We start from the raw sequence: 26,471 nt of genomic DNA, 5'->3' as shown, positions 1-26,471 counted from the left end.
TCCGAAGAGCCCCTGCATTTGAGCTTATTAGGTCAGTGTTTTTCAACCTTTTTTGAGCCAAGGCACATTTTTTGGGTTGAAAAAATGCGGAGGCACACCACCAGCAGAAATCATGAAAAAACAAAACTCAGTTGACAGTAAAAAGTCGTTGTCGCAATTGTTGGATATGACTTTAAACCATAACCAAAGTAGGTGTACTGTCACGACCTGTCACATCACGCCGTGAATTAATTTGAGTTTTTTGCTGTTTTCCTGTGTGTAGTGTTTTAGTTCTTGTCTTGCGCTCCTATTTTGGTGGCTTTTTCTCTTTTTTTGGTATTTTCCTGTAGCAGTTTCATGTCTTCCTCTGAGAGATATTTCCTGCATCTACTTTGTTTTAGCAATCAAGAATATTTCAGTTGTTTTTATCTTTCTTTGTGGGGACATTGTTGATTGTCATGTCATGTTTGGATGTACATTGTGGACGCCGTCTTTGCTCCACAGTAAGTCTATGCTGTCGTCCAGCATTCTGTTTTTGTTTACTTTGTAGCCAGTTCAGTTTTAGTTTCGTTCTGCATAGCCTTCCCTGAGCATCAATGCCTTTTTTAGGGGCACTCACCTTTTGTTTATTTTTGGTTTAAGCATTAGACACCTTTTTACCTGCACGCTGCCTCCCGCTTTTTCCGACGTCTACAAAGCAATTAGCTACCGGCTGCCACCTTCTGATATAGAAGTGTATTACACAGTTACTAGCTCTAGACAGCACCGACACTCAACAACAACGAATAATTTTCAGACTATAATTACTGGTTTGCAAAAAATATTTTTAACCCAAATAGGTGAAATTAGATAATCTCCCAGGGCACACCAGACTGTGTCTCGGCACATTAGTGTGCCGTGGAACAGTGGTTGAAAAACACTGTATTAGGTGACTTTTTATGACTTGTCTTTGAATAATGACCTATAAATATGCAGCAAAGATTGTTTGGCTACAATAAATTAGCATGACTCAATTAATTATAGCTGCTCAAGACTTGAAACCATCTTAAAGGACATATACATTGGAGTAACACGTTCTCTTCATTTAATTGTTGCTCCTGAAAATTATTCTGGCAGTCATGTCCCATAACATCCAATAGATTTTGAGTAATCGCTAGATACTTTAACTAAGTGTACTTGGAACACCCTGTTTCCATCATTAGACTCGATATGCCGCCCCCTCTTGGTGTGACGCCATCTTCAGAACTGGAGCCCTTTTCCAAGCATAGACAGTGTGGATAAGGAAATATAAAACTATTATTTGATTACTTAGTTGCATGTTTTTGTCGTCCTTGTCCATGATTACTTCAAAACTGATATGGTTGACATCATGAGCAAAAAGTTAATATAAAAAATTGCTATTTCCAGACTTGCTTGCTCTTCCATCTCCACTTCCAGAAACACCATAGCATGTGTTTCCTAATGCTCATTCAACATTTCCTCAAGCACCTTAAGTAAAACATCAGTAGAAGAGGACACACAAATAAAAAACTAGTATTTTACCTTTTTTTTCTCTTGGGTCTGCTGTTTTTTCTCAGTTTTTCCGCAGGCTTTGACTCAGTCTTTCTCCCCTTCAAGGTGCTCCTTGAAAACAATGATCCATCCAAACTAACCAAAACCCTTCTTATTTGAAGTAACAATCATTAAAATAGTTGTTGAAAATTACACTCCTGCCGCTTGGTGTGTCCTATTTTGCGCAAGTAAATTTGACTGGAGAAGTCAATTTTTCTTTTATAATCTCATCATTTGGAAATTTATGCAGGCTGACCTCTTCTTTAGTTGTATTGCTACAACCTGCAACAATTGATCTGGCAGCCTTATTTGATAATTACTTTAAAGTACCAGAAGAGTGGAGAAACAAGTTGCCTCTTTATTGAAGCTATTATCATCTTATATATGACACTGAAACACTTACAACGTTTCAAAGTAAATAGATCTGATCAAAATAGTATCAATATCACAGAGATCCCCGAGCCATTTTGAGAGATAATAAGATAGCCAGACACGTCATCGCGTGACGTAGAGGTAGGAACCACAGATCCCTTTCTTACCGACAACAATGCAAATCATCCAGATTTTGTGAGAGCCAATGATTACTTTGGGAAAAATTATGATCCAAAAACGTATATTGTTGATCCTGAATATAAGGAGGATAAGCTACACATTTTAGAAGCTTTGCTAAACAAATCCGGATTTAGTGAAACACCAAGCATCATTTAACAGTATTGCTAAGTGCTAATCAAGAAATACAAAGAACAAACATATTGAAATGATAGCTTACTGTACAATGTCTGCTCTCACTGTGATGACGACTGATAGGATGTCCATATCTTCCCGTTTGTCATGTCTGTTGATCATGTTTTGTTTAAGTCATGTTCAGTTTCGTTTTTGGACACTTAGTTTCTGCTTTTTCACTCTTGTTTTGTCACCATAGCAACCATTAGTTTTCACCTGTCCTCATGTCACGCACCTGTTTCACGTTTTGGGTCACGCACCTGTTTTCACTGATCATGTCACTGCTATTTAAGCCTGTCTGTTTCTGTTGTTCGTGCTGGTGACATTATATATATCTTATCTAGCTATCCATCCATGCTACTGCTACCCATGATATTCCTGTTTACCATAGTTCATGCTTCATGCCATGCCACAGTGTTTTTGTTTCGTGTTCATAGTTAATTGCATTTGTGCTAGTCTTTTGGTTTCATTAGTCAAGTTTGTTCTCCGCCATTGTGCGCGCCTTTTGTTTGCTTTATTTTTTTTTGTAGTTTGTTAGTGTTTTAATAAATCATGTACTTACATTCACGCCTTGCCCGCGCCAACTTTCCTTTGCATTCCGGGAAAACAAACTCTAAGGACCACGTATTGACACCGTTTATATGAAGAATTAATTATGATGCACACAGAGGGTTAACAAGGAAAAGTCTCCCTGCAGATACTGTTTTCTGGTTTGTGTATTTGTCTCCATCTCCAGGTATACATTGAATGTCACAGATGAACAATTTCTATATTCATGGCTAAATCCTCCTAATATCCAGATGAGAGGCATCATTTATAATCTAGAATAACTTTGACGAGCCGAAATGCGATGATGCGGGAGCAGCAGGTCATTGTGGCCAGCTCACAGTAAAGACAACAGAGGGTTACTGACCTGTGCGTTATCAATCCCCAGCAAAAAAAAATTGTTTGTCCGCGTACCTTATAATAACAACAAATATTTGGTTAAAATTCAGGTCATGGATTTTTGATGGTTATTAAGTGGGTTTTGTGGGCGAAATAGCAAGCCCACATTGATTACATTGTTAGCGGACTATTTATGTAGTTATTTATTTACATCTTAGAATGCATGAAAAAAGAAAAACATATGGGTTCATGTCTTATATAAGGATTGTAAATGATAGACAGCACACCTCTCGTGATTCGGGATGAAGATGCTGCCAAAACACACACTATGCAATATGAAATTCCCTCCAATTTGGAGCTAAAAATGGGCCTTCAAAAATGTGTGGAAACTCTAATAATTTGATACAGGCCTGGGCCGATTTTCGATAAGGCAATTAACCAGACGATAAAACGAATATGAAGTCAGTACGTTTTCCAGCCTCAATATTCGCCATATACTGTATATGCGTTGTTACGTCTAACAAGAGTGGTCACTCTTTTTCATCGGTTTCAGCAGCTGTGAGTGTTTGTACTACAAAGGAATGGTAGTTATGGTAAGTATTACCGTATTAAATTAAAATGATCAAAAAAATTTGATTGATAACCACACTCTGATACATTTTGGGGACCAACTACTGTTAGCTTGCTAGCTATCTTAAATGCTAACATGTACAAAAAAGAGACATTAATGTATTTTCAGATTAAGAAACGTCATTCCCCAAACTTCTAAATACACATAACAACTGAACTGCAGTATTCACATCGCAATATATATGTTGAAACAAACAGACACAGACTCCGTTCAACAGTAATTGAACTTGCATGACGCCACAAAAACCGGAAGTGAAATAATTGATCACACGATTTACTTTTTTTTTTTTCAAACATTCCAGAACATTTAGAAATCAAAATGGAAGAAGATAAACATTCTTTAGTTAATAAAAAATACAACTTAGTTAAAATATTTTACTGTGTGTGTAAGTACTTTTTGAGCATAATAATTAATACCACAACAATAATGGTAACCGTGATCATTTTGGTCACAATAACTTTATTTAGCCATTGTATTTATTGTTTTGGCTGTGTAGACTTAAGGGCCCCCTCAGTCCCTCCTTAACTGAGACAGAACATATTTTATTGCTGTTGGTTGTGATTTTTATTAAAGTGCAACATTTTGCTTACAGACAGAGTATATTTTATTCTTATTATTTGTTTGTTTAAAATATGTTAAAATATACAAGTTCATTACATTTGAAAGGGTATACTTGGAGTATTATTATGTATTATCATTAAGTATCATATAGGTGACAATAATATTGTTTGTCGACAATAATGTTTAGGTCAATATATCATCGACATGTATTATTGGCCCAGGCCTAACCTGATATCCACATAGTGGCCCGATGCTTGTAGAGCCGAGCCCTTTGTGGACTGACAGTGTTTGACGAGCTGGGACAATACATCATTCATACGCATCATAATGTGCCGAGACAGCAGCAGCAGTAGTAGGTAGTGGGTGGTAAGTGTCAATCATTTTTTACTGCCAGGTTCAGTAGTTTCAGTGTTTGCAGGAGACTTCTAATGTCAAAGAAACACACTGACATATAAAGTGTGGCTTGAGGCAGGAAAAACAAATGTGTTTATCTTGTATTCTCTATCTCTTTCATACATACGTTGGAAACATAAAATATAAATATTATAGAATATAATATTAAATGTGTGATAAAGTTGTATGTCACAGCCACCTTACAAATAGTTGGACATTGATCAAAGCCAGAAATAAATAACAACACATTGCATTTGTTGAGACAATAAGACGATATTTGCAGGGCATTGATTTCCATTAGTTTTTTTTCAGTCGGGTAAACAATCTACAAAGGTTGTCTGCATGGTGTTGATTACAATTTATAGTATGACAGACAAATTAATATGCGGTTCAGTCTGGAAATAGAAGCACTTGTGCGGACAGAAAACTATACTTTAAGTCTATGTTGCTTGGAAAACACATTTTACATGAGAAAAAAACAGTTTATTTTGAGAACTTGGACTTGGAATGACTGGAGATCTTGAACGGTCCAAATTGAGCAGATAGTGAAAACACTGTGGGAAACTCACTTGACATTATAACTCATCGTGATCGCCATTGGGAAATATGATATGAGATTGCAATATGGTCTCCATGGCCGCTTATTGATTCACTCATTACGAAACTGGCAGGAATATTCCTGTTATTTACTGTAATTGGTTACATCTCAAAAGGTCACATTGATGACTGCGCCTGAGTAAGGGAGGGCGACTAGCATGCATAACACAAGAAAGGAATGGATGGTTTTGACGCATTCATTTAAAAATATTTGCTTGGATTTTTTTTGATTAAGTGGCATGATAATCAGAATTCCAAACACAACTTGAAAATGCAGATTTGGCAACATCTTAAGACATGAGTGTTTTTGTACAAATGATGCTACAAAAATAATTAACACTTTTGTTGGTAATTTTATAGTAAGTACAAATCTAGTGAAACCATACCATCATTTGTCCAAAGCAAATGTGATACCATTATGGATAGCAACCTTAACATGTAGTTAGACACTTAAACATATTTCCATGGCAACAGAAATCCAGCACCCACTGTGTCTCTTTAAGTGCCCTTGCAATGATGCACTAGCTAGTCAAATACTAAGTAATGAACATGTCCATTAAGATGCCAAAATTACTTATTAGCTCTACTACTTTAACTACCAGTAGTTATGAAGACAATATGTTGATCCCCAGTTGCCTTTCTCAACCTTAATCTAAAATGGGTGTGCAATGTCTCCGTGTACATTTGTGATAAATGACCTGCCAAAAAGTTTTGCTATTATATTATCAATTTAGCATTAAATATTTCGTAATAGAATGAAATGTACGTTGAGCACCTCTGGTATGTATTGTGGTGTTCACCAGTGTGACTTGTACAAGCTTGACAATACTGCTTAGCGCATTTTTACAGGCTGCATGGGATAGTGTAATGCCTTTGGCGAGACAGTCATAAATACAAAAACAAATAAAGGTTTTCAGACCAAAAAAGGAGTATTGCATTGTAAAATCATCCAACATTACATTTCCATTACATACATTTTATTAAATGATGGTGGTCAGGAATATGTACCAAATTTGGTACTTTTAATATTTGGTAACGACTAAATTCTGTCAGTGCGACAGAGTGCCGATTCATGTAAAATCAAACGATACCTATTTTCTATATCTGGGTTGCATGTGACGCTCACGCTGACTCGGCACCATCTCAACACTTTGCAGGCAGACAGGCGTATTGATAGCGGACTACCTGTAATAATTTTGCAATTGTCCATGCCAACAAAGCAAGCATGCCTGATAGAAAGCACTAAAAAGTAGGACTCTAGGTTTTCAAAATCCGTTATTTCGATGCTAATTGATATTGGATATGCCATACACATGCTACTGATTAACATTAGCAATTTTACATGGCTGATTCAACACCTGCTCTGAATTTCTCCAACAGTGAGATCAATAAAGTGCAAACTTCTGTCTTGAACAACAAACTTCTTTAAAAAAAAATGGCATTATGCATTGTATCCAAATAAATAATGAAGTAAAACATTGACAGGACTATAGTTTGTTTCAGTATGTACAAAACCCAAAACCAGTGACGTTGGCACGTTGTGTAATTCATAAATAAAAACAGAATACGATGATTTGCAAATCCTTTTTCAACTTATATTCAATTGAATAGACTGCAAAGACAATATATTTAATGTTTGAACTGAGAAACATATTTTTTTTTGTAAATAATCATTAAATTTGAATTTAATGGCAGCAACACATTGCAAAAAAGTTGGCACAGGGGCATTTTTACCACTGTGTTACATAGCCTTTCCTTTTAATAACACTTTGTAAACGTTTGGGAACTGAGAAGACACATTTTTTAAGCTTTTCAGGTGGAATTATTTCCCATTCTTGCTTGATGTACAGCTTAAGTTGTTCAACAGTCCGGGGGCTCCGTTGTGGTATTGATATAGTACTATTTTACTATGAAGCCACGCTGTTGTAACACGTGGCTTGGTATTGTCTTGCAGGGGCGTCCATGATAATGTTGCTTGGATGGCAACATTTGTTGCTCCAAAACCTTTTTGGTCGGGAGGGCACGATGTCCACAGTTTCCAAAAACAATTTGAAATGTGGACTCGTCAGACCACAGAACACGTTTCCACTTTGCATCAGTCCATCTTAGATGAGCTTGTGCCTAGCGAAGCCGGCGGCATTTCTGGGTGTTGTTGATAAATGGCTTTGGCTTTGCATAGTAGAGTTTTAACTTGCACTTACAGATGTAGCGACAAACTGTAGTTCTGACAGTGGGTTTCTGAAGTGTTCCTGAGCCCATGTGGTGATATCCTTTACATGCTGATGTCGGTTTTTGATGCAGTACCGCCTGAGGGATCGAAGGTCACGGGAATTCAATGTTGGTTTTCAGCTTTGCTGCTTACGTGCAGTGATTTCTCCAGATTCTCTGAACCTTTTGATGATATTACGGACCGTAGATGGTGAAATCCCTATATTCCTTGCAATAGCTGGTTGACAAATGGTGTTCTTAAACTTATTGCTCAAACATTTGTTCACAAAGTGGTGACCCTCGCCCCATCCTTTTTTGTGAATGACTGAGCATTTCATGGAAGCTGCTTTTATACCCAATCATGGCACCCACCTGTTCCCAATTAGCCTGTTCACCTATGGGATTTTCCAAGTAAGTGTTTGATGAGCATTCCTCAATTTTCTCAGTATTTTTGCCACTTGTGCCAGCTTTTTTGAAACATGTTTCAGGCATCAAATTCAAAATGAGCTAATATTTGCAAAAAATAACAACGTTTTCCAGTTCAAACGTTAAGTATCTTGTCTTTGCAGTCTATTCAATTGAATATAAGTTGAAAAGGATTTGCAAATCATTGTATTCTGTTTTTATTTACAATTTACACAACGTGCCAACTTCACTGGTTTTGAGGTTTGTACTATGACTGCATGTGAAATTGAAAAGTGGCCTTTTTTAAATGAGGTTTTTGCATGTACTACGCAGGTTTTTGCCACTAGGACACTCAATCATTTACTGCACATTTATGTTATCATGATCCTATCTGTGGTCTTTTGCCATGTTTTTAAACAAGTTGTGGTAATCTGAAATGTCCTTGCTCATTTCTGTTTTGTCTACTGCTTGCTTCAGACGCATTTGTATTTTGACTCGCCAGCGGACTCACTAGTTCGTCTTGTGCATCATCTCAGGTTTGCTTGTATTATTCCTAGCCTTGTCTAGCGCTTTTATTTTGTACTTTGTTTTTTCAGTATTACTTCTTTCATGAAGTATATCTCCTAGCCTTGTCTAGCACTTTTGGTTTTTTGTAGGTAATTTATATTGGTAGTTTTTACATGGTGTGTTTATGTGTGTTTGCCACCATCGCCTTTGTTTTTGCTATTGTGTGCTACCTCTTGAATTAAGAGAAGGACTATTGACAGCACGCTAAACGTCTCTGCATCTTTGGGATCCACCACACCAGATCGTTACACAAGTAGCTGACATGTAACACTGTTTACTGAGCATTTTAGAAGCAGGCCTGCGTTGCATATGACATATTTTTTATTTTTTTTGCCTGCGCTCATGGGAGAGGCTGGCACCAACTATGAGTGTGTGCTCCAGAGCCCAGAGGCAAGAAAATGCATTTTGCAAGAAGTTTTTTTCACATACGTGTAGGGATGTATACCTAGTACTGCCATTTTTCAGTGTTGGTTGCTAATTGGGTCGATCCTGGAGGCCACCGCAGTTTTTTTTTTGTATCCAGCTGACCGTCATAAATATAACGTGCGCACTGTCACATTTACTTAGGTGACGCTGCAACGCATAAAAAAAAGCCTTGGGGGAAGATCCGATAACCAGCTTTAAATTAAGTTAAAGTTAAAGTACCAATGATTGTCACACACACACTAGGTGTGGTGAACTTTGTGCTCTGCATTTGACCCATCCCCTTGTTCACCCCCTGGGAGGTGAGGGGAGCAGTGGGCAGCAGCGGTGGCCGCGCCCGTGAATCTTTTTTTTTTTTTAATAATCACAAATAAGGACTGAACACTACAAAAAAGTTTGTAACAACAAAATTTCCTCCACAAAAGTCCCTCAAAGTCACGCACCATCAAGAGTTAGAGTTAATGTCAGTTTGAAGTAATGCTTTTTATTCACGCAACCACTGCTACTACACTTCATCAACCTTCCTCTTAGCGAGCTTCAGGCCAATATTTATCCACTTAAAAAATGTGGAAAAAATTGAAGTACTAAAATCATCAAAATCTAAAGTTACTCTGAAGAAAGATGCATCCCCTGATAGGTCTCTATAGTTTCCATCTGACGTCACTTCATCGCACCGCGTTGCGTAGCATTAAAACACACCTTGCTTAAATCCACACCCAATATGCTAATTGATTGTATTGGTTTATATAATATATTTTATATAATACATCATGTTAAAAGTATGTGCCCTGCACATGAATGCCAAACATTAGTATTGTTATTTCCAGCTGAGTGTAATTGTAATAAATAAAAACAGTGATGGATCTTTGTGGTCTCTACAAGATGATAACATGTTTAAGACTTAAAAAGCAGATGTTGATAAAGTACTTTGCTGCTGTGAGATGTTACATGGGACGGTGTGGCTTGGCTGGTAGAGCGGCTGTGCCAGCATCTTGAGGGTTCCAGGTTCTATCCCCGCTTCCGCCATCCTAGTCACTCCCGTTGTGTCCTTAGGCAAGACACTTTACCCACCTGCTCCCAGTGTCACCCACACTGGTTTAAATGTAGCTTAAAGTTGTAGATCATGGGTTTCACTATGTAAAGCGTTTTTAGTCTCTGAAGAAAAGCACTAAATAAATACAATTCACTTCACTACATGATGTTGGTGGTGTACAACCTCTTGTGCTAAAAAAAAGGTAATAAAAAATCCACTTTTTCACATCTTTATATACACAAATTACATATAGTACCGATAAGAGTACCGAATAAAACATTTATCGGTAAGCAATATCAATATTGGTATTGGTATCGATACAATTCTAACGATATACATACCCATTAATAACAATGATTTAAAAAAAAAAATTATATACGTTTTTTATCCTTTTTTAAATCAAATATATGCATCATCGATGGTTATGCAAATTGTATGATGATGTCATATAATTGATGTCAAGAAAGTATATTGTTTGGCTATTTATTTTGGTTCATAAATAAATACAAATTTGTTAAAATATTTTAGTGTGTATATTATAACTTTTTGAGCACATATATACCACAATGATAATGATAGCCGTGATCATTTTGATCACAATAACTTTATTTAGCCATTTTATTTATTGTTTTGGTTGTGTATATTTGAAGATCGCCCACCCCCTCCTTAACAGAGACAGAACCTCCTCTATTGCTGTTGGTTGTGATTTTTATTCAAGTGCACAATTTGGCTAACACACAGAGTATATTGTGTTTCTTATTATTTATTTGTTGTATATAACTTGGATATTTAAAACTTTACATTCCTATTACAATGTTAAAATATAAGAGAAGTACACGTTTATTGCATTTCAAAGGGTATACTTGCATTCATAGTACGTATTATCATTACATCAGTGGTCAATTTGGTGTCAAAATAATGTTGACAGTAATATACCTTATTAGTCATGTGTTGGTCAATATATCGTCGAGCAAAATTGGTTGACGGCCCAAGCCTACTTTTATGCATGTTTGAAATAAACTTAAAGTCAACCCAAAGTCAACACTCAAACTCTACACAGAGAACACCTGGCTCTAAGGTAATAATGCACAACATGCAAGTCTTTTAAAAAGCAACACAGGCATTGTTGTATTAAAAATTAAACCGCACAGACTTGAGGCCAATGGGGTTGAAGGTGGCTGGGGAAACCCAACTTCCAAAACTGGATGGAGTTATAAAAACATTGAGGTTGGTAGTTAGAGAAGTGATGGTCAGTACTGTTGAGGTGCACTTGAGCTAGACCCCCAAACCACTGACTCAGTCGAAATATCCCATCTCTTTCAAGTCTGCCTGGCTGCGTAATCCATCATGCATGTTTCATTAACACGCAAATTAAATGTGAATGTAATGCATCAAGAGAATTCCCCCCTGCCGCAACATGACACTAAGGTTAATATTGTAGACAAAAGCATGGATGGGATTATCAAATTATAATACTGGCACATTCAGCATGTTTTGTTACGGCTACAACCCTTTTCAATTTACCAAAGGACTGGAAAAGCCCAAACGTCCAATTAATGGTCTTGGAAAACCATTTGAACAATGAAAAAGGTTGTTTGGCTACACTCTTTGTCTTTAGAATTAAATCTGGATAATACATAGAAGGTCATTTCCTGTTAGTCATTACGAACAAGCGAATAAGAGCTTAACAAAATGTGTAATGTTGCAACACTTGACTATTGCAATAACTGTCTCCATTTCCTCACAGGCAATCTCCTTCCTTACCCCGCTGGCTGTGATATTTGTTGTGAAGATAATTCAGAGGACAGACAAGACTGAAATTAAAGAGGCATGTTTAGGTGGGTGGCGCTAATTACTTTTTCTACTTTTTACCAAATTACTTTTTAATTACCACACCTCTAATGTGCTGCTTCTTAGAAAGCAATTCTTAACCTGCATCATGGGTAGTTTTTTTTATTTTTTTTTTTACTTAAACCGGGAGGCTTTTGTAGCTTAAAGTGCATTATCAGGGAGCAAAACACATTAACCAGCTATCCATTGAAGAAATGTGATGATTACAGAACCATTACACAAAGCAGAACAGCATTACCAGGCGTTAATGTCAACACATTACTCAATAACATCTTCTTTTTCCTGAATGAGTGCTCAACATGCAAAAAAAACAACACTTTGCATTCGTATCCAAATATTTGGGTATTTTTAAAGGAACTTAATTAATGCAAGCAAGTAGTTAAACGTGATTAATCAAAATTCTAAAGTGTGAAAAATCAGATTTTAAAGATACTTGTTTGACAACACTGACACAAATATGTATTTTTTTTTGTACTGTAGTTGACATCCAAGCTGTTAATAATAATTTCCAACTTGTAATTTTATTAATTTTATGTTTTATGTAGGGCTGTCAAAATTAACGTGTTAACTCATGTGAATAATCACAAAAAAATTGCATTAATCATGTACACATCAATCGTGCAATTTATTTTGGCCTTGCAAGCTTTTTTACCTTAAAGGGGAACTGCACCTTTTTTGACATTTTGACTATCATTCACAATCATGATGAGAGTCATGACGACAGATGGATTTTTCTTTTTTTTGCATTGTAAATATTAAATACATTTGCTCAAAAGCCTGCTTACAATGCAGACTATGGGAGTCGTTCAATTCTGCCTATAGAGCTCATAAAAAACATCCAAACACCTCCATTAGGGTTTTATATACATGATGTAAGTATAGATGTAATGTAGTAACGAGCACATTTATAATAACATTTAATATTTACATATTTTAGTCATTTTAAGCATACGCTGCACATTGATTTCATTCAGCGCATTCTCGCGAAGAAACACGGTGGGGGGCAACAAGCACTTTTCTTGTCATTCTCGCCAGTTCCAGGTCCTAAATTAGCTGGGAGGCATGATTTATGATCTAGAATAAACTTACAGGGAGCAAGGAGGTAACAGCAGACCACTCAATGATGTAAACATTGGGAGACCAGGAAGTGATCATGGCGCCGCTATAAATAGTTTATCTGCGTAAGCGCTTATAATAACAATATCACCAATACTTGGTTAATATTCAAGTCACAAAATGTAAATTGAGCATTGATGGCGCTTTTTGGATAGTTATTTATCAGATTTTATGGGCGGTATAGTGGAGCTCCCATTGGCTCTGCTGTAAGCAGACTTTTATTTAAGTTTATTTAATATTTAGAATACATTAAAAAAAAATCCATCTTTTGTCATGTCTTTTATAATAATTGTGAACGATAGGCAAAATTCCCAAAAAAGTTTAGTTCCTCTTTCACCACTATAAGGTAAGTGATCAGATTATTGCATACGTCAAATTTACAAAAATGATTGAGGAGACCAACTTCCATTCAAAATACAGCCTGAAAGAATTTTAGATAAAACTGTTATCAAGTTGTGTACAAATAAATTACATGCATACAAGTAAAACCTTTCTGGAAGACATTCTGACAATAAAATTGCATTTGTGTTCAAATTCTTAAGCAAATTTTGATTATGAAACTGCCCCGGTACTGTGCTCTCTTGTAGTTGTTGCATGTTTTCTTTATCTTTGCAGTATTGTGTTGCCCTTTTAAGGTTTCTTTGACCAGAGGTGAACTATTAAAAATTGGACAGCCCTCTGCTAAACTCTTTTCACTACAGAGTTACGTGGAGATTCTCACCAGAAAAGTAGCAGCTCTCTATTGACTATGCCGGAAATAAGGAAAAGGAGTATGTTAAACTGAGGCACTGGGGATTATGCACTGCCCTTCCATCCCTTCACCTGGCGAAGGTCCGATCACAGGCTAAAAAGATGGACAAACTGCTGCTCCTGTAGAGCCGCCGCCCTGTGTTTTACCGAAACCTGGCTCAGTGGACACATTCCAGACTACCGGACTTTCAGCTTCTCAAAGCGAATCTTGTAAAAGAGCTCTCAGAGAAAAGGAAGGGAGGAGTATGCGTCGATGTGAACAATAGCTGGTGCACAGATGTCACAGTGTTGAAGCAGACGTGTATCCCACATCTGGAAAAGTTTTTTATATATACTGGAAACCGTTGTATTCGCCGCAGGAGTTCTTTTGTTGTATCACAGTCGGTTTACATCCCGCCTGAGGTCTGCGTAAACAAGCGTAACCGCACCAGGCTGGCCATACTGCAGACGTAAAGAAAAATGTCATGCCTGTGTTGATCATGTTTTTGTTTGGCCATGTGCTGTTTGTTTTTTGGACACTTTCTTAGTTCCTGGTTGTTCACTCCCTTGTTTTGTTTCCATAGCAACCCATTAGTTTTCACCTGCCCTCACGACTCACACACCTGTCTTTAATCATGTCACTATTGTTTAAACCCATTGTTGCCAGGAAGTCTCCCTGGTGACATCACACCCCTGACACTCTGCTTCATGCCATGTTTACGTTTCATGCCCAGTTCACGCTGCTTGCTTCATAGTCCATGCCAAGTAAGTTTTTGTTTATTAATGCCACAGTTAGTGTTTTTGTTTCATTGTTCATAGTTTCTGCCTTTGTGCAAGTTTTGTGTTTATAGCCAAGTTTTATACCTCCACTGTGAGCGCCTTTTGTTTGTTCCTTTTTATTGTCATTATATTAAATCATGTACTCACCTTCACGCCACGTATTGTCCAAATCATTTGCACCACGGGAGAACAAATCACGCCATAGTCCTAGTCCTGACAAAAAAACATCCTGACCCCTTGTTCATAATTCTGGGGGATTTTAACAGAGGTGGGTAGAGTAGCCAGAAATTGTACTCAAGGAAGAGTACTGTTACTTTAGAGCATGGGTGTCAAACTCTGGCCCGCGGGCCAAATTTGGCTCCTCGTGTAATTTCACTTGGCCCGTGAGGTGATATCAAATTAACACTAGAGCTGGCCCGCCGATTATATACAGTGGCGGTGCCGTGGTACACCGCTAATTCTCATACTTGCCAAACCTCCCGGGAGACTCCCAAATTTCAGTGCCCCTCCCGAGAATTGTAACATCTCCTTTTAGTCCAGTCCAACGAGTGCTGGCTCAGTTCCATAATATGTGCGGCTCTGGCACGCTCACAGAAGTGAATGCAACGCATACTTGATCTTCAGCGATACAGGTTACACTGAGGGTGCCAGTATAAAAACCTTTAACATTGTTAGAAATATACGCCACACTGTGAATCCACACCAAACAAGAATGACAAACACATTTTGGGAGAACATCCGCACAGTAACACAACATAAACACAACAGAACAAATACCCAGAACCCTTTGCAGCACTAACTCTTCCGGGACGCTACAAGGTGTGTGTGTGTGTGTGTGTGGGGAGGGGGGGGGGGGGGGGGGAGTTAGTGCTGCAAAGGGTTCTGGGTATTTGTTCTGTTGTGTTACTGTGCAGATGTTCTCCCAAAATGTGTTTGTCATTCTTGTTTGGTGTGGATTCACAGTGTGGCGTATATTTCTAACAATGTTAAAGTTGCTTATACGGCCACTCTCAATGTAAACTGTATCGCTGTTGATGAAGTATGCTTTGCATTTACGTGTGTGTGCGTACAGGAGCCGCTCATATCTTGTGACTGGGCGGGCACGTTGTTAGAAGGGATGAAAAGCGGACGTGACGGCAGCTCATAGAGGACGTTAAAAGCAGTGCCTGTAAGGCACGCCCCCAAGACTGTGGAATACGAGATATAATGACTGATGAACACCTTCGTTTGATAATGAGGGATGCCTCAGCTCAAAGCCTGAGCCCCGACATTAATGAACTAGCATCCAAGACAAGATGGCAGGTATCTGGCTTGGGCACATCAGATTAGATCAGTGTGTTGCAAACTGAGCAGTTTAAAGTCCTGAATGGTTGGTTTATTCATTATTTTATATTCAAATTTGTTAGCCTGTGGAAAAAGTTCATGTTGATATTTACCTCAGAAGGCTGCAAATAGAAAAGAGGCATTCAATTTTTATTTAAATTGTATTTGATATGCCATTGATATTTTTTTATTATTATTATTATTATTTGAAACTCGATTTTGCATGTCACTATAAAGTTATATAAGCCTTGCTTGTTCAATATTTAATGCAAAACTTGTTTGGGTCCCTATCAAAAAGGTTGATTTGTTCAACCTTGGCTCGCGGCTTTGGTCAGTTTTAAATTTTGGCCCACTCCGTATTTGAGTTTGACACCCCTGCTTTAGAGATTTATTACTCAAGTAAAAGTAAGGAGTAGTCACCCAAATATTTACTTGAGTCAAAGTAAAACGTATGTTGTGAAAAAACTACTCAAGTACTGAGTAACTGATGAGTAACCTGTTCGTTTAATGATGACGGCAACAAATAATGCACAAAAACATAAACATGTCAATGACCACCGCTGCTGCTCACTGCTGCCCTCACATCCCAGGGGGTGAACAAGTTAAAGCTCTACTATGCAAAGCGAAAGCCATTTATAAACAACATCCAGAAACGCCACCGGCTTCTCTGGGCAAGAGATCATCTAAGATGGACTCATGCAAAGTGGAAAAGTGTTCTTTGGTCTGACGAGTCCACATTTCAAATTGTTTTTGGAAATATTCGACATTGTGTCATCCGGACCAAAGGGGAAGCGAACCATCCAGACTGTTATCGATGCAAAGTTCAAAAGCCAGCCTCTGTGATGGTATGGGGGTGCATTAGTGCCCAAGGCATGGGTAACTTACACATCTGTGAAGGCACCATTAATGCTGAAAGGTTTTGGAACAACATATGCTGCCATCTAAGCGCCGTCTTTTTCATGGACGCTTATTATTATTATTATTTCAGCAAGACAATGCCAAGCCACAATCAGCACGTGTTACAACAGCGTGGCTTCGTAAAAAAAGAGTGTGGGTACTTTCCTGGCCCGCATGCAGTCCAGACCCGTCTCCCATCGAAAATGTGTGGCGCATTATGAAGCGTGAAATACGACAGCGGAGACCCCGGACTGTTGAACGACTGAAGCTCTACATAAAACAAGACTGGGAAAGACTTCCACTTTCAAAGCTTCAACAATTACTTTCCTCAGTTCCCAATCGTTTATTGAGTGTTGTTAAAAGAAAAGGTGATGTAACACAGTGGTGAACATGTCCTTTCCCAACTACTTTGGCACGTGTTGCAGCCATGAAATTCTAAGTTAATTATTAATTGCAAAAAAAAAATAAAGTTTATGAGTTTGAACATCAAATATCTTGTCTTTGTAGTGCATTCAATTGAATATGGGTTGAAAGGACTTGCAAATCATTGTATTCCGTTTATATTTACATCTAACACAATTTCCCAACTCATATGGAAATAGGGTGTGTATTTTTACAGTCCAGTGAGGTAGTTCTGTGTGGGGTTTAAGGGGTAATGGAGGGAATCCTTGTTGGTGTTCAAAAGTCTTATGGCCATACTTGCCAACACTCCCGGATTTTCCGGGAGACTCCCGAAATTCAGCGCCTCTCCCGAAAACCTCCCGGGACAAATTTTCTCCCGAGAATCTCCCGAAATTCAGGCACACAATATAAACAGCGTACCTGCCCAATTATGTTATAACTGTAGAATGATGGAGGGCGAGTTCTTGGTTTCTTATGTGGGTTTATTGTTAGGCAGTTTCATTAATGTCCTCCCAGCGCGGCAACAACACACAACAACAGCACTCACGTTTTGTCTACCGTAAAGCAGTGTGTCTGCCGTAAACAGCAATGTTGTGACACTCTAAAACAGTACAATACTGCTATCTAGTGCATTTGATGAAAGCACTTTTTGTGTGCCACACAGCATTGCATCATCAGTGAGGGTGTTCAGCATGGTTAGAAAAATAGTGACAGAGAATAGAACAAGGATGGACAATTCAACCCTTAACTCAACAATGAGTAGATGAGTGTTATGTGTGTGTATATGTGTAAATAAATGAACACTGAAATTCAAGTATTTCTTATATATATATATATATATATATATATATATATATATATATATATATATATATGAAATACTTGACTTAGTATTTCTTATATATATATATATATATATATATATATATATATATATATATATATATATATATATATATATATATATGAAATACTTGACTTGGTGAATCCAAGCTGTAAATATACTCCTCACCTCTTAACCACGCCCCTGGCCCCCACCCCCCACCTCCCGAAATCGGAGGTCTCAAGGTTGGCAAGTATGCTTATGGCCAGCGGAAAAGAGAGCTGTTACAGATTCTGAAAGTTATACTTCAGAGAGCGGCGGAACCCCTTTCCAGAGTCCAGAATCAAAACAGTCCTTGGTGGGCTGGGAGATGCCGCTGCTGATTTTCTGAGCCCTGTTAAGACAGCAGAATTTTGCTCTCTCCTGGATGGGAAGAAGTGGAGTTTGAATGATCTTCTTTGCTGTCCTCACCACCGTCTGCAGGGACTTCTAGTCGGCGACATAGCAGGCCCCCTACTGGACAGAGATGCAGATTGTCAGGATGCTCTCTATAGTGCCTCTGTAGAAGATGGTGAGAAAAGGAAGAGGAAGTTGTACTTTCTTCATCTGACGCAGGAAGTGCATGCGCTGCTCCACTTTTTTCACAAGAGCTCCGGTGTGACGTGACCAGGTCAGAGTGTCTGTTATCTGCACCTTCAGGAACTCTGTGCTGCTTACTCTCTCCACTGATGAGGAGTGGTGTGTGGCTGGGCTGGTGCTTCCTGAAGTTGACAATGATCTCCTTGGTGCAGAACCAACACCTTGGCCATGAATGTAGAAACAGCCAGTCAACCAGAAGTTCTACCTCTTCTTTGTAGTCCATGTCGTTGTTATCAAGGATGAGGCCCACTACTGTTGTGTCATCTGCATACTTGACGGAGTGATTAGTAGTGGTTTTGGCGCAGCAGTCATGGGTCATCGGGGTGAACAGCAGCGGACTCAGGATGCAGCCCTGAGGAGAGTCGGTGCTCAGAGAGCCGACACAGAAGGTGTTGTTGCCCTCCCATTCAGACTGAGGTCTGTTTATGAGGAAGTCATGCAGCCAAATACAAAAGAGGCCAAGGGGGGAAGTTTGCTCACTAAATGCTGCGAGATGGTTGTGTTGAAGGCTGAGCTGAAGTCCAGAAACAACATCCGCACGTGTGTCCTTTTCTCTTGCAGGTGTTGTAAGCTAAGGTGGAGTGCAGAGGGGATGGCATACTCTGGTGCTTAGTGCTACAGGCCGGTAATCATTGAGTGAGGAGATTGTGGATTTTTTAGGCACTGGTATAATTGTAGCAGTCTTAAAACATGATGGTGATGGAGATGTCTGTAAGAACCCCTGCCAGCTGGTCAGCGCATTCCTTAAGCACCCGTCCTGGTATGTCGTCAGGACCTGCTGCTTTCCGGGTGTTCACTCTCCTGAGGGTTCTCAGTCCTGGCTGAGTGGCTGCCAATTTACGCCTATGACCCATTCGGCCACCACCAAACATTTATTTTACATTCAAACACCAGTGTGAGCGGCACTGGGAGCAAGGTTGGTGAAGTGTCTTGCCCAAGGACACAACGACCGTGACGACAATGGCGGAAGCTGGAATCAAACCTGGAACCCTCAAGTTGCTGGCATGGCCACTCTACCATCTAAGCCCTGCCTCAGTCCCACAATACCCCCACTACTCCCGTCACCATTCTGAACAGCACAGTTTTTATTGTAGACTCTTTCAGGTTCCTGTGATCCACAATATCATGTCAAGTGGACCTCCCACATAGACACAATCAAGAACAAGGCACAAAAGAGGATGTATTTTCTGCGTCAGCTCAAGAAGTTCAACCTGCCCCAGAAACCACTGATCATGTTTTACACCGCCATCATTCAGTCTGTTCTGTGCACTTCCATCACTGTCTAGTTTGGATCTGCAAACACGCTGGACAGACACAAACTGCAACAGACAATCAGGACTGCAGAAAACATCATGGTGTCGACCTTCCCCCCATCCTAGACTTATACCGGTCCAGGGTTAGGAAATGTCACTGCAGACCCCTCAAACCCTCGTCACAAACTGTTCAAACTTCTTCCCTCCGGCTGGCTTTACAAATCCATCCATCCATCCATTTTCTACCGCTTATCCCTTTCGGGGTCGCGGGGGGTGCTGGAGCCTATCTCAGTTGCATTCATACACCATGGACAAGTCTCCACCTCATCGCAGGGCCAACACAGATATACACCAAAACAACCTGTTATAAGAACAGTTTCTTCTCTCAGGCTATCAAACTGATGAAAACTGTGAAATAACTCTAGAGCTAAACTGTCACTATGAATGTATTAATTTACAGGTAAAAGCCAGTAAATTAGAATATTTTGAAAAACTTGATTTATTTCAGTAATTGCATTCAAAAGGTGTAACTTGTACATTATATTTATTCATTGCACACAGACTGATGCATTCAAATGTTTATTTCATTTAATTTTGATGATTTGAAGTGGCAACAAATGAAAATCCAAAATTCCGTGTGTCACAAAATTAGAATATTACTTAAGGCTAATACAAAAAAGGGATTTTTAGAAATGTTGGCCAACTGAAAAGTATGAAAATGAAAAATATGAGCATGTGCAATACTCAATACTTGGTTGGAGCTCCTTTTGCCTCAATTACTGCGTTAATCCGGCGTGGCATGGAGTCGATGAGTTTCTGGCACTGCTCAGGTGTTATGAGAGCCCAGGTTGCTCTGATAGTGGCCTTCAACTCTTCTGCGTTTTTGGGTCTGGCATTCTGCATCTTCCTTTTCACAATACCCCACAGATTTTCTATGGGGCTAAGGTCAGGGGAGTTGGCGGGCCAATTTAGAACAGAAATACCATGGTCCGTAAACCAGGCACGGGTAGATTTTGCGCTGTGTGCAGGCGCCAAGTCCTGTTGGAACTTGAAATCTCCATCTCCATAGAGCAGGTCAGCAGCAGGAAGCATGAAGTGCTCTAAAACTTGCTGGTAGACGGCTGCGTTGACCCTGGATCTCAGGAAACAGAGTGGACCGACACCAGCAGATGACATGGTACCCCAAACCATCACCCAACCATGCAAATTTTGCATTTCCTTTGGAAATCGAGGTCCCAGAGTCTGGAGGAAGACAGGAGAGGCACAGGATCCACGTTGCCTGAAGTCTAGTGTAAAGTTTCTACCATCAGTGATGGTTTGGGGTGCCATGTCATCTGCTGGTGTCGGTCCACTCTGTTTCCTGAGATCCAGGGTCAACGCAGCCGTCTACCAGCAAGTTTTAGAGCACTTCATGCTTCCTGCTGCTGACCTGCTCTATGGAGATGGAGATTTCAAGTTCCAACAGGACTTGGCGCCTGCACACAGCGCAAAATCTACCCGTGCCTGGTTTACGGACCATGGTATTTCTGTTCTAAATTGGCCCGCCAACTCCCCTGACCTTAGCCCCATAGAAAATCTGTGGGGTATTGTGAAAAGGAAGATGCAGAATGCCAGACCCAAAAACGCAGAAGAGTTGAAGGCCACTATCAGAGCAACCTGGGCTCTCATAACACCTGAGCACAAGTCTTTTATTGCTTAGTTGTTTTAATTTTCAGATAAAAGATCATCAAATAAAATCAAATATTTTAACGATGTAAATAATTGTGGGGTTAATTCTAAACTCACAGTGACAGACTCTCAACAAATTCTTAATATGTACAGAATTACATTACATTTGCTCATTTGTTATAAAAAAAAATGTATATATATATATAAATTATGTTATTATAACTGTAATGTAAACCAATACAAAATGAGTCAGTCAGTTGGGATTTGATTGAGCTGTTTAAAGGAGGAATACAAGTATGTTTTGTTACACCCACGTTGAGTATCCAATTAAGCTAAAGCATGTTCTTGGAATGTGGGAAGAAAATAGAGAAAACACATGCAAGCACTAGGAGAACATGCAAACTCCCCAGAGAAATGTTGGAGTGGCTGTGAAGCAGATGCTCTAACCACATGGTTCATGGTGTTGCCCACAAATAAAACAATAATATTTTTCTTTATTTTTGTTACAAACATGATTACTATGACCATCCTCTCATTTGTATTTGGAAAAAACGCAATATAGTTGGAAGGAAAACATTCCCAAGGATGCTGTGCCTTTAGTGAGCCGTGCCAGCTAATCTATAGTGCCATAAAAATACTTTATCGATGCCAAGATGAAGTCGTAAAAAAGTAGACTAGAACAGAACCACTGCCTGTGTCAGCTTTGCGATACAAACACGCACAAGCACATGAATTTTCCAGCAGCAATTAGCAAACCGAGCTCCATATGACACATTGCGACTGGCACAAGTGCAGATTCCTCCATATGGGATTTCTGACATCATCTCATTTGCAGTTTAAAGACCCATCAGGCACATTATGTCTCATTTGTACAGTTTGTCCAAATTATCAAGTTGTTCAGAAACATTTACACAATGCTCTTCCTCACTGGCAACATGGGTGGAGGGGGGCTTCAGGTTTATGGGATTAATCATTGAGGTCTTGGCCACTGGTTGGTAATGATCTCCCGAGTTTGGCTTGATGGCTAATTAAGTAGACGTTCAGATACAGTGAAACACATCACATTACTTATTACAAAATAAGTTGTATTTAATTCACAGTAAGAACACTGTGAAGGTAATATATCTATACTTACTGGAGTAAAACTCCACAAATTAACATTCATCGGTTGTCTGGTTATAAAATTTGTATTTGAAAGGTGCTTCAAATTATTTTTGGTGACACCACAGAGGATGCACCCTTTTATTAGGCTTGTTAGTGTTTCATTTTTAATGAACACAATTGTCAACATGTGTACGCAAAGTCTAGTTTCTAACCAACTTAAAATTAACCAGCTGGTTAGAAACTAATGACATTAAGCCAATTAGTATGTGCTGAACACTATTGGAACTTTTTTAAATGTTCCTAAATCATGGCTTAAAGAAAAACATTTCTGGTGATTTTATGTAGTCGTGTAGTGGAGTCACTTTTGTATTAACACTGAACGCTGGTGTCAATGCTCACACTAGCATATGAGGAGTGTCATAATATCTGTTCTAACAATTGCTTGTCACGTGACTTTTGAGGGAAAAACAGTGGTGGTCAACCAAGTCTATCTGGCTGTTGTGCAATGGAAGAGATCCCTATATCGAAAAAAAGATATGAAGGATTATCCGTCGGTGGAGTTCCCAGACATATCGAACTATCTTGTGCTCGAAACATTATTCTACATGACAAAGCAGATCAAAACTTGGAAAATAATGGAGGTCGACAACTTATTTTTGAGTGTGGCTGGGCCAAGGAAATTGGTATCAAGACTCTCCCAGATAAATATGCATCGTTTTTGCTCGGGTTAGGTTGCATATCACGATTTCATTTTGCGTCCATGTAAACAAACAGCGACTACTAACACCCGACAGCTAACACCCGTGACGGCATATCCATTTAACAAACTAACAATTACCGAATCAGCACCAGATTTGATTTGTGTCCTGCTGTCTTATGCACTCTGACACATTTGTGTACAAAATAAACAAAATGGGAGACGCAGGAGTACCTTTCCTGACAAGGTATCATTGTCCCTGACTTTCCGGTTTCTGTTTGTTAAGAATTAAAATACAAACAATATAAAGATAATACATCAATGGGAAATACTAAACATGTAAACTCAGTGGCGGGCCGTGCGTTTCCCATCTAGGCCTTCAGTAATGTCCGAATTCAATGACTACCTCTCAAAGTACCATAATTGATATCACCACGTGACCATTGCTGGATAAATACTACACAGAAACACATTTATGCACTATTGTGCATTGAATCACCACCAACAGTGTACAAAACAGATTATTTTCTGGCGCATTTAAAACATCTTATGTGGTACTGTCAAAATTAAAATTGCAAAAATTATATTAAACGTGAAAAAAAATAAATAAATAAAAAAATTTACCTTACAAACTGTAGCACCCATTCGAGCTTCCGGGGTTGGCCAACATCGTCTCACAAGATGTAGTTTCTCTTTAAATATCCTTCTTGAAAATAGCCAACACGCCTCGTCTGCATCTTTTATGACTAGACAAGACAATACATATATTTGCAAGGCCGAGTTCTTAGAGTTTACTCCACAGCGTGCTCATCAAAAACACCAAGGGGCTACTGCGCATGCGCTTCAGTACTGTGGCATGCTGGCTAATGGAGTTCTTATGTTACCTAGCTCATAACATCACAATATATATCTGCCTTAGGCCAGCGAGAAGGCCTTACTGCCAACATCTCCTGATCTGATTGGCTATCGCAACTGTCTGTCAAATGTTTGTGTTCGTTCAATGATAGTGCATAGACTCCTGCATTGTTAATTTTGAAGGCTTTGGGCAGATTTGGTAAAGCATGGCAACATAAGCTAGCTGAATTCTGATTGGATAACAACTCTATAACCTAAAAACAACAGCACTGGATGGAGCATAATATGACAAAGAGAATGTGAATATTTTTAGATATTTAGGGAAAGTAAATAAAACAATAATTTTATCTTTAATCATCATCATCATTTTTGGTTATGTTAGGCCAGCAAAGAAGACCTTGCTGGCCCTGACGGCTCAACACTGTGTAAAGTATATTAAAAATATATGAAACAAACTTTTAACGAAGTGGTCACTGCAAACGCATGCATTTTTTGACTCTGCTCCCTTGGGCGGGGCATGTGCCACTTTTCTTGTTGTCTTTCCTAAAATGTTGCACTTTTCCACTCATCTTGATGACCTCTCAAGGAACTCGGAAGAAACATTTTCCTTTTCGCGATTTGAATGGGTCGTACAGTCGAAAACGACGCAAGCATAGGGCATATTTCTTCAAGAAAAGGCTAAATGGCGCCCAGTACCCATTGAGAACAGACCCTAGCATGACCACCACGCATATTTAATTAGCTGAACGCGAGCCAAACGTGATGTAAATACAAGCAATTTGATATGATCCGGTGCCGGATAGTTTATTTTTGGTTTTGATTCACTTGTGGTTTAAGTTCTGTTTCAGCACGCCTGTTTTGTGTTTCTTGGTTGTCATGGGTGCTGATCGTTTTCACCTGCCTCTGATTAGTGTTCGGGACGCTCACCTGCTGCTGGACACTAATCAGAGAGCTATTAAGTCCTGGTTTTCCCCTCACTCAGTCTGGTGCTCTTGTTTGCTCAACGCAACTGTCACGTTGGTTCCCTGTGATTCTGGTTTTCCTTGTGCTAAGCTTTGCCACGGCTTCCCAGGCTATCGGCACATTTAGCCTTGTTTTGTATTTGGTATTTTTGTATTGGATATGATTTATGGTGAGAATAAACCATCTCCTACCTGCACGCTGTCTCCGGAGTTCCTGCTGTCATCTCGGAAGAACAATCATCACCATGCCTCCTCGTCCTCGACATCGTTACAGAAAAGCACCAGACTGAGTGACTAAATGGCTCTCTGATTAGTGTCCGGCAGCATGTGAGCGTCCCGAACACTAATCAGAGGCAGGTGAAAACAATCAGAGCCCATGACAACCAAGAAACACAAAACAGGGGTGCTAAAACAGAACTTAAACCACAAGTGAATCAAAACCCAAAATAAACTATGATCCTGCACCCGATCATAACACACAATGATAGAGCGCTAAATACAAAATAAAATAAAAATCACAATCATGAAATGTTTTGTAAAAATAATACCGTATTTTTCGGGGTATAAGTCGCACCGGAGTATAAGTCGCACCTGCCGAAAATGCATAATAAAAAAGGAAAAAAACATATATAAGTCGCACTGGAGCCCGGCCAAACTATGAAAAAAAACTGCGACTTATAGTCCGAAAAATACGGTAAATGCAATTTATAATGCAATGCATTAAAACCTAACAATTTAACAAGAAAAAATAAAATTTTAAGAAAAACATTTAAAAAAAACAAATCCTTTTTGCAATGTAAACAAGACTTGGTGAATCTGTCCTTGGATAATGATTTGAATTGTAGCCCACATGTCACGTTCAAGCTGTGTCCCACAGACTTATGCACAACAAGCTGTAACAGGCTGCAACAAACGCACCGTCAATGCAACGTTGTGTCCTGAGTGAGGGCTAGCAAGTAAGCTAACGCCTGTGCAGTCATTTCTATGCCTAATTCTATAATCCTCGCCTCCATGGCCACATATGAACTACATTTTCAAGTTTGACTGGATGACTGGTGGAACTGCTAAACATGCATCGTGCGACACATCGAGCAAACGCGCAGGAGACAAGAAGCCATGCTAACCGCTAAGCTCGTTTGATCGCAGTTAAATTTGTAATCAACTTAGTCTATGTGCATTTGTTTTGATTAGTTCGCGTCTCGTTTAAGTCAGGGGAAAATCGATTGTTGGCGATAACTAAGACAAAAGTTATTAGCCAACGAAATGAACACTGGTACAAATACAGTAAGTATTGAGCAATCATAGAGAGGAGCAACCCGAAACCTGTTTTAAAATGGTTATATTATCATTCATATGCCAAAGAACATATCGTGATCTACATCGCTATCGCAAGTGGCTGCAGTATATATCGCACCA

The 26,471-nt window shown here is 39.1% G+C and overlaps 1 protein-coding gene across 1 annotated transcript in view; it reads left to right on the top strand.

The window, feature by feature from the left end:
• The window catches only part of plpp4 (phospholipid phosphatase 4), a 180,494-nt gene that overhangs the window by 103,544 nt on the left and 50,479 nt on the right, over positions 1–26,471 (top strand). The window contains exon 3 of the mRNA XM_061961453.1: positions 11,704–11,794. Coding sequence (XP_061817437.1) covers positions 11,704–11,794 — 91 coding nt within the window. The remainder of the gene's footprint in view (positions 1–11,703; positions 11,795–26,471) is intronic.

This window comes from Nerophis lumbriciformis, linkage group LG02 (genome assembly GCF_033978685.3).
Source record: "Nerophis lumbriciformis linkage group LG02, RoL_Nlum_v2.1, whole genome shotgun sequence".
Lineage (NCBI taxonomy): Eukaryota > Metazoa > Chordata > Actinopteri > Syngnathiformes > Syngnathidae > Nerophis > Nerophis lumbriciformis.
This window is presented reverse-complemented; position numbering and strand designations above follow the sequence as displayed.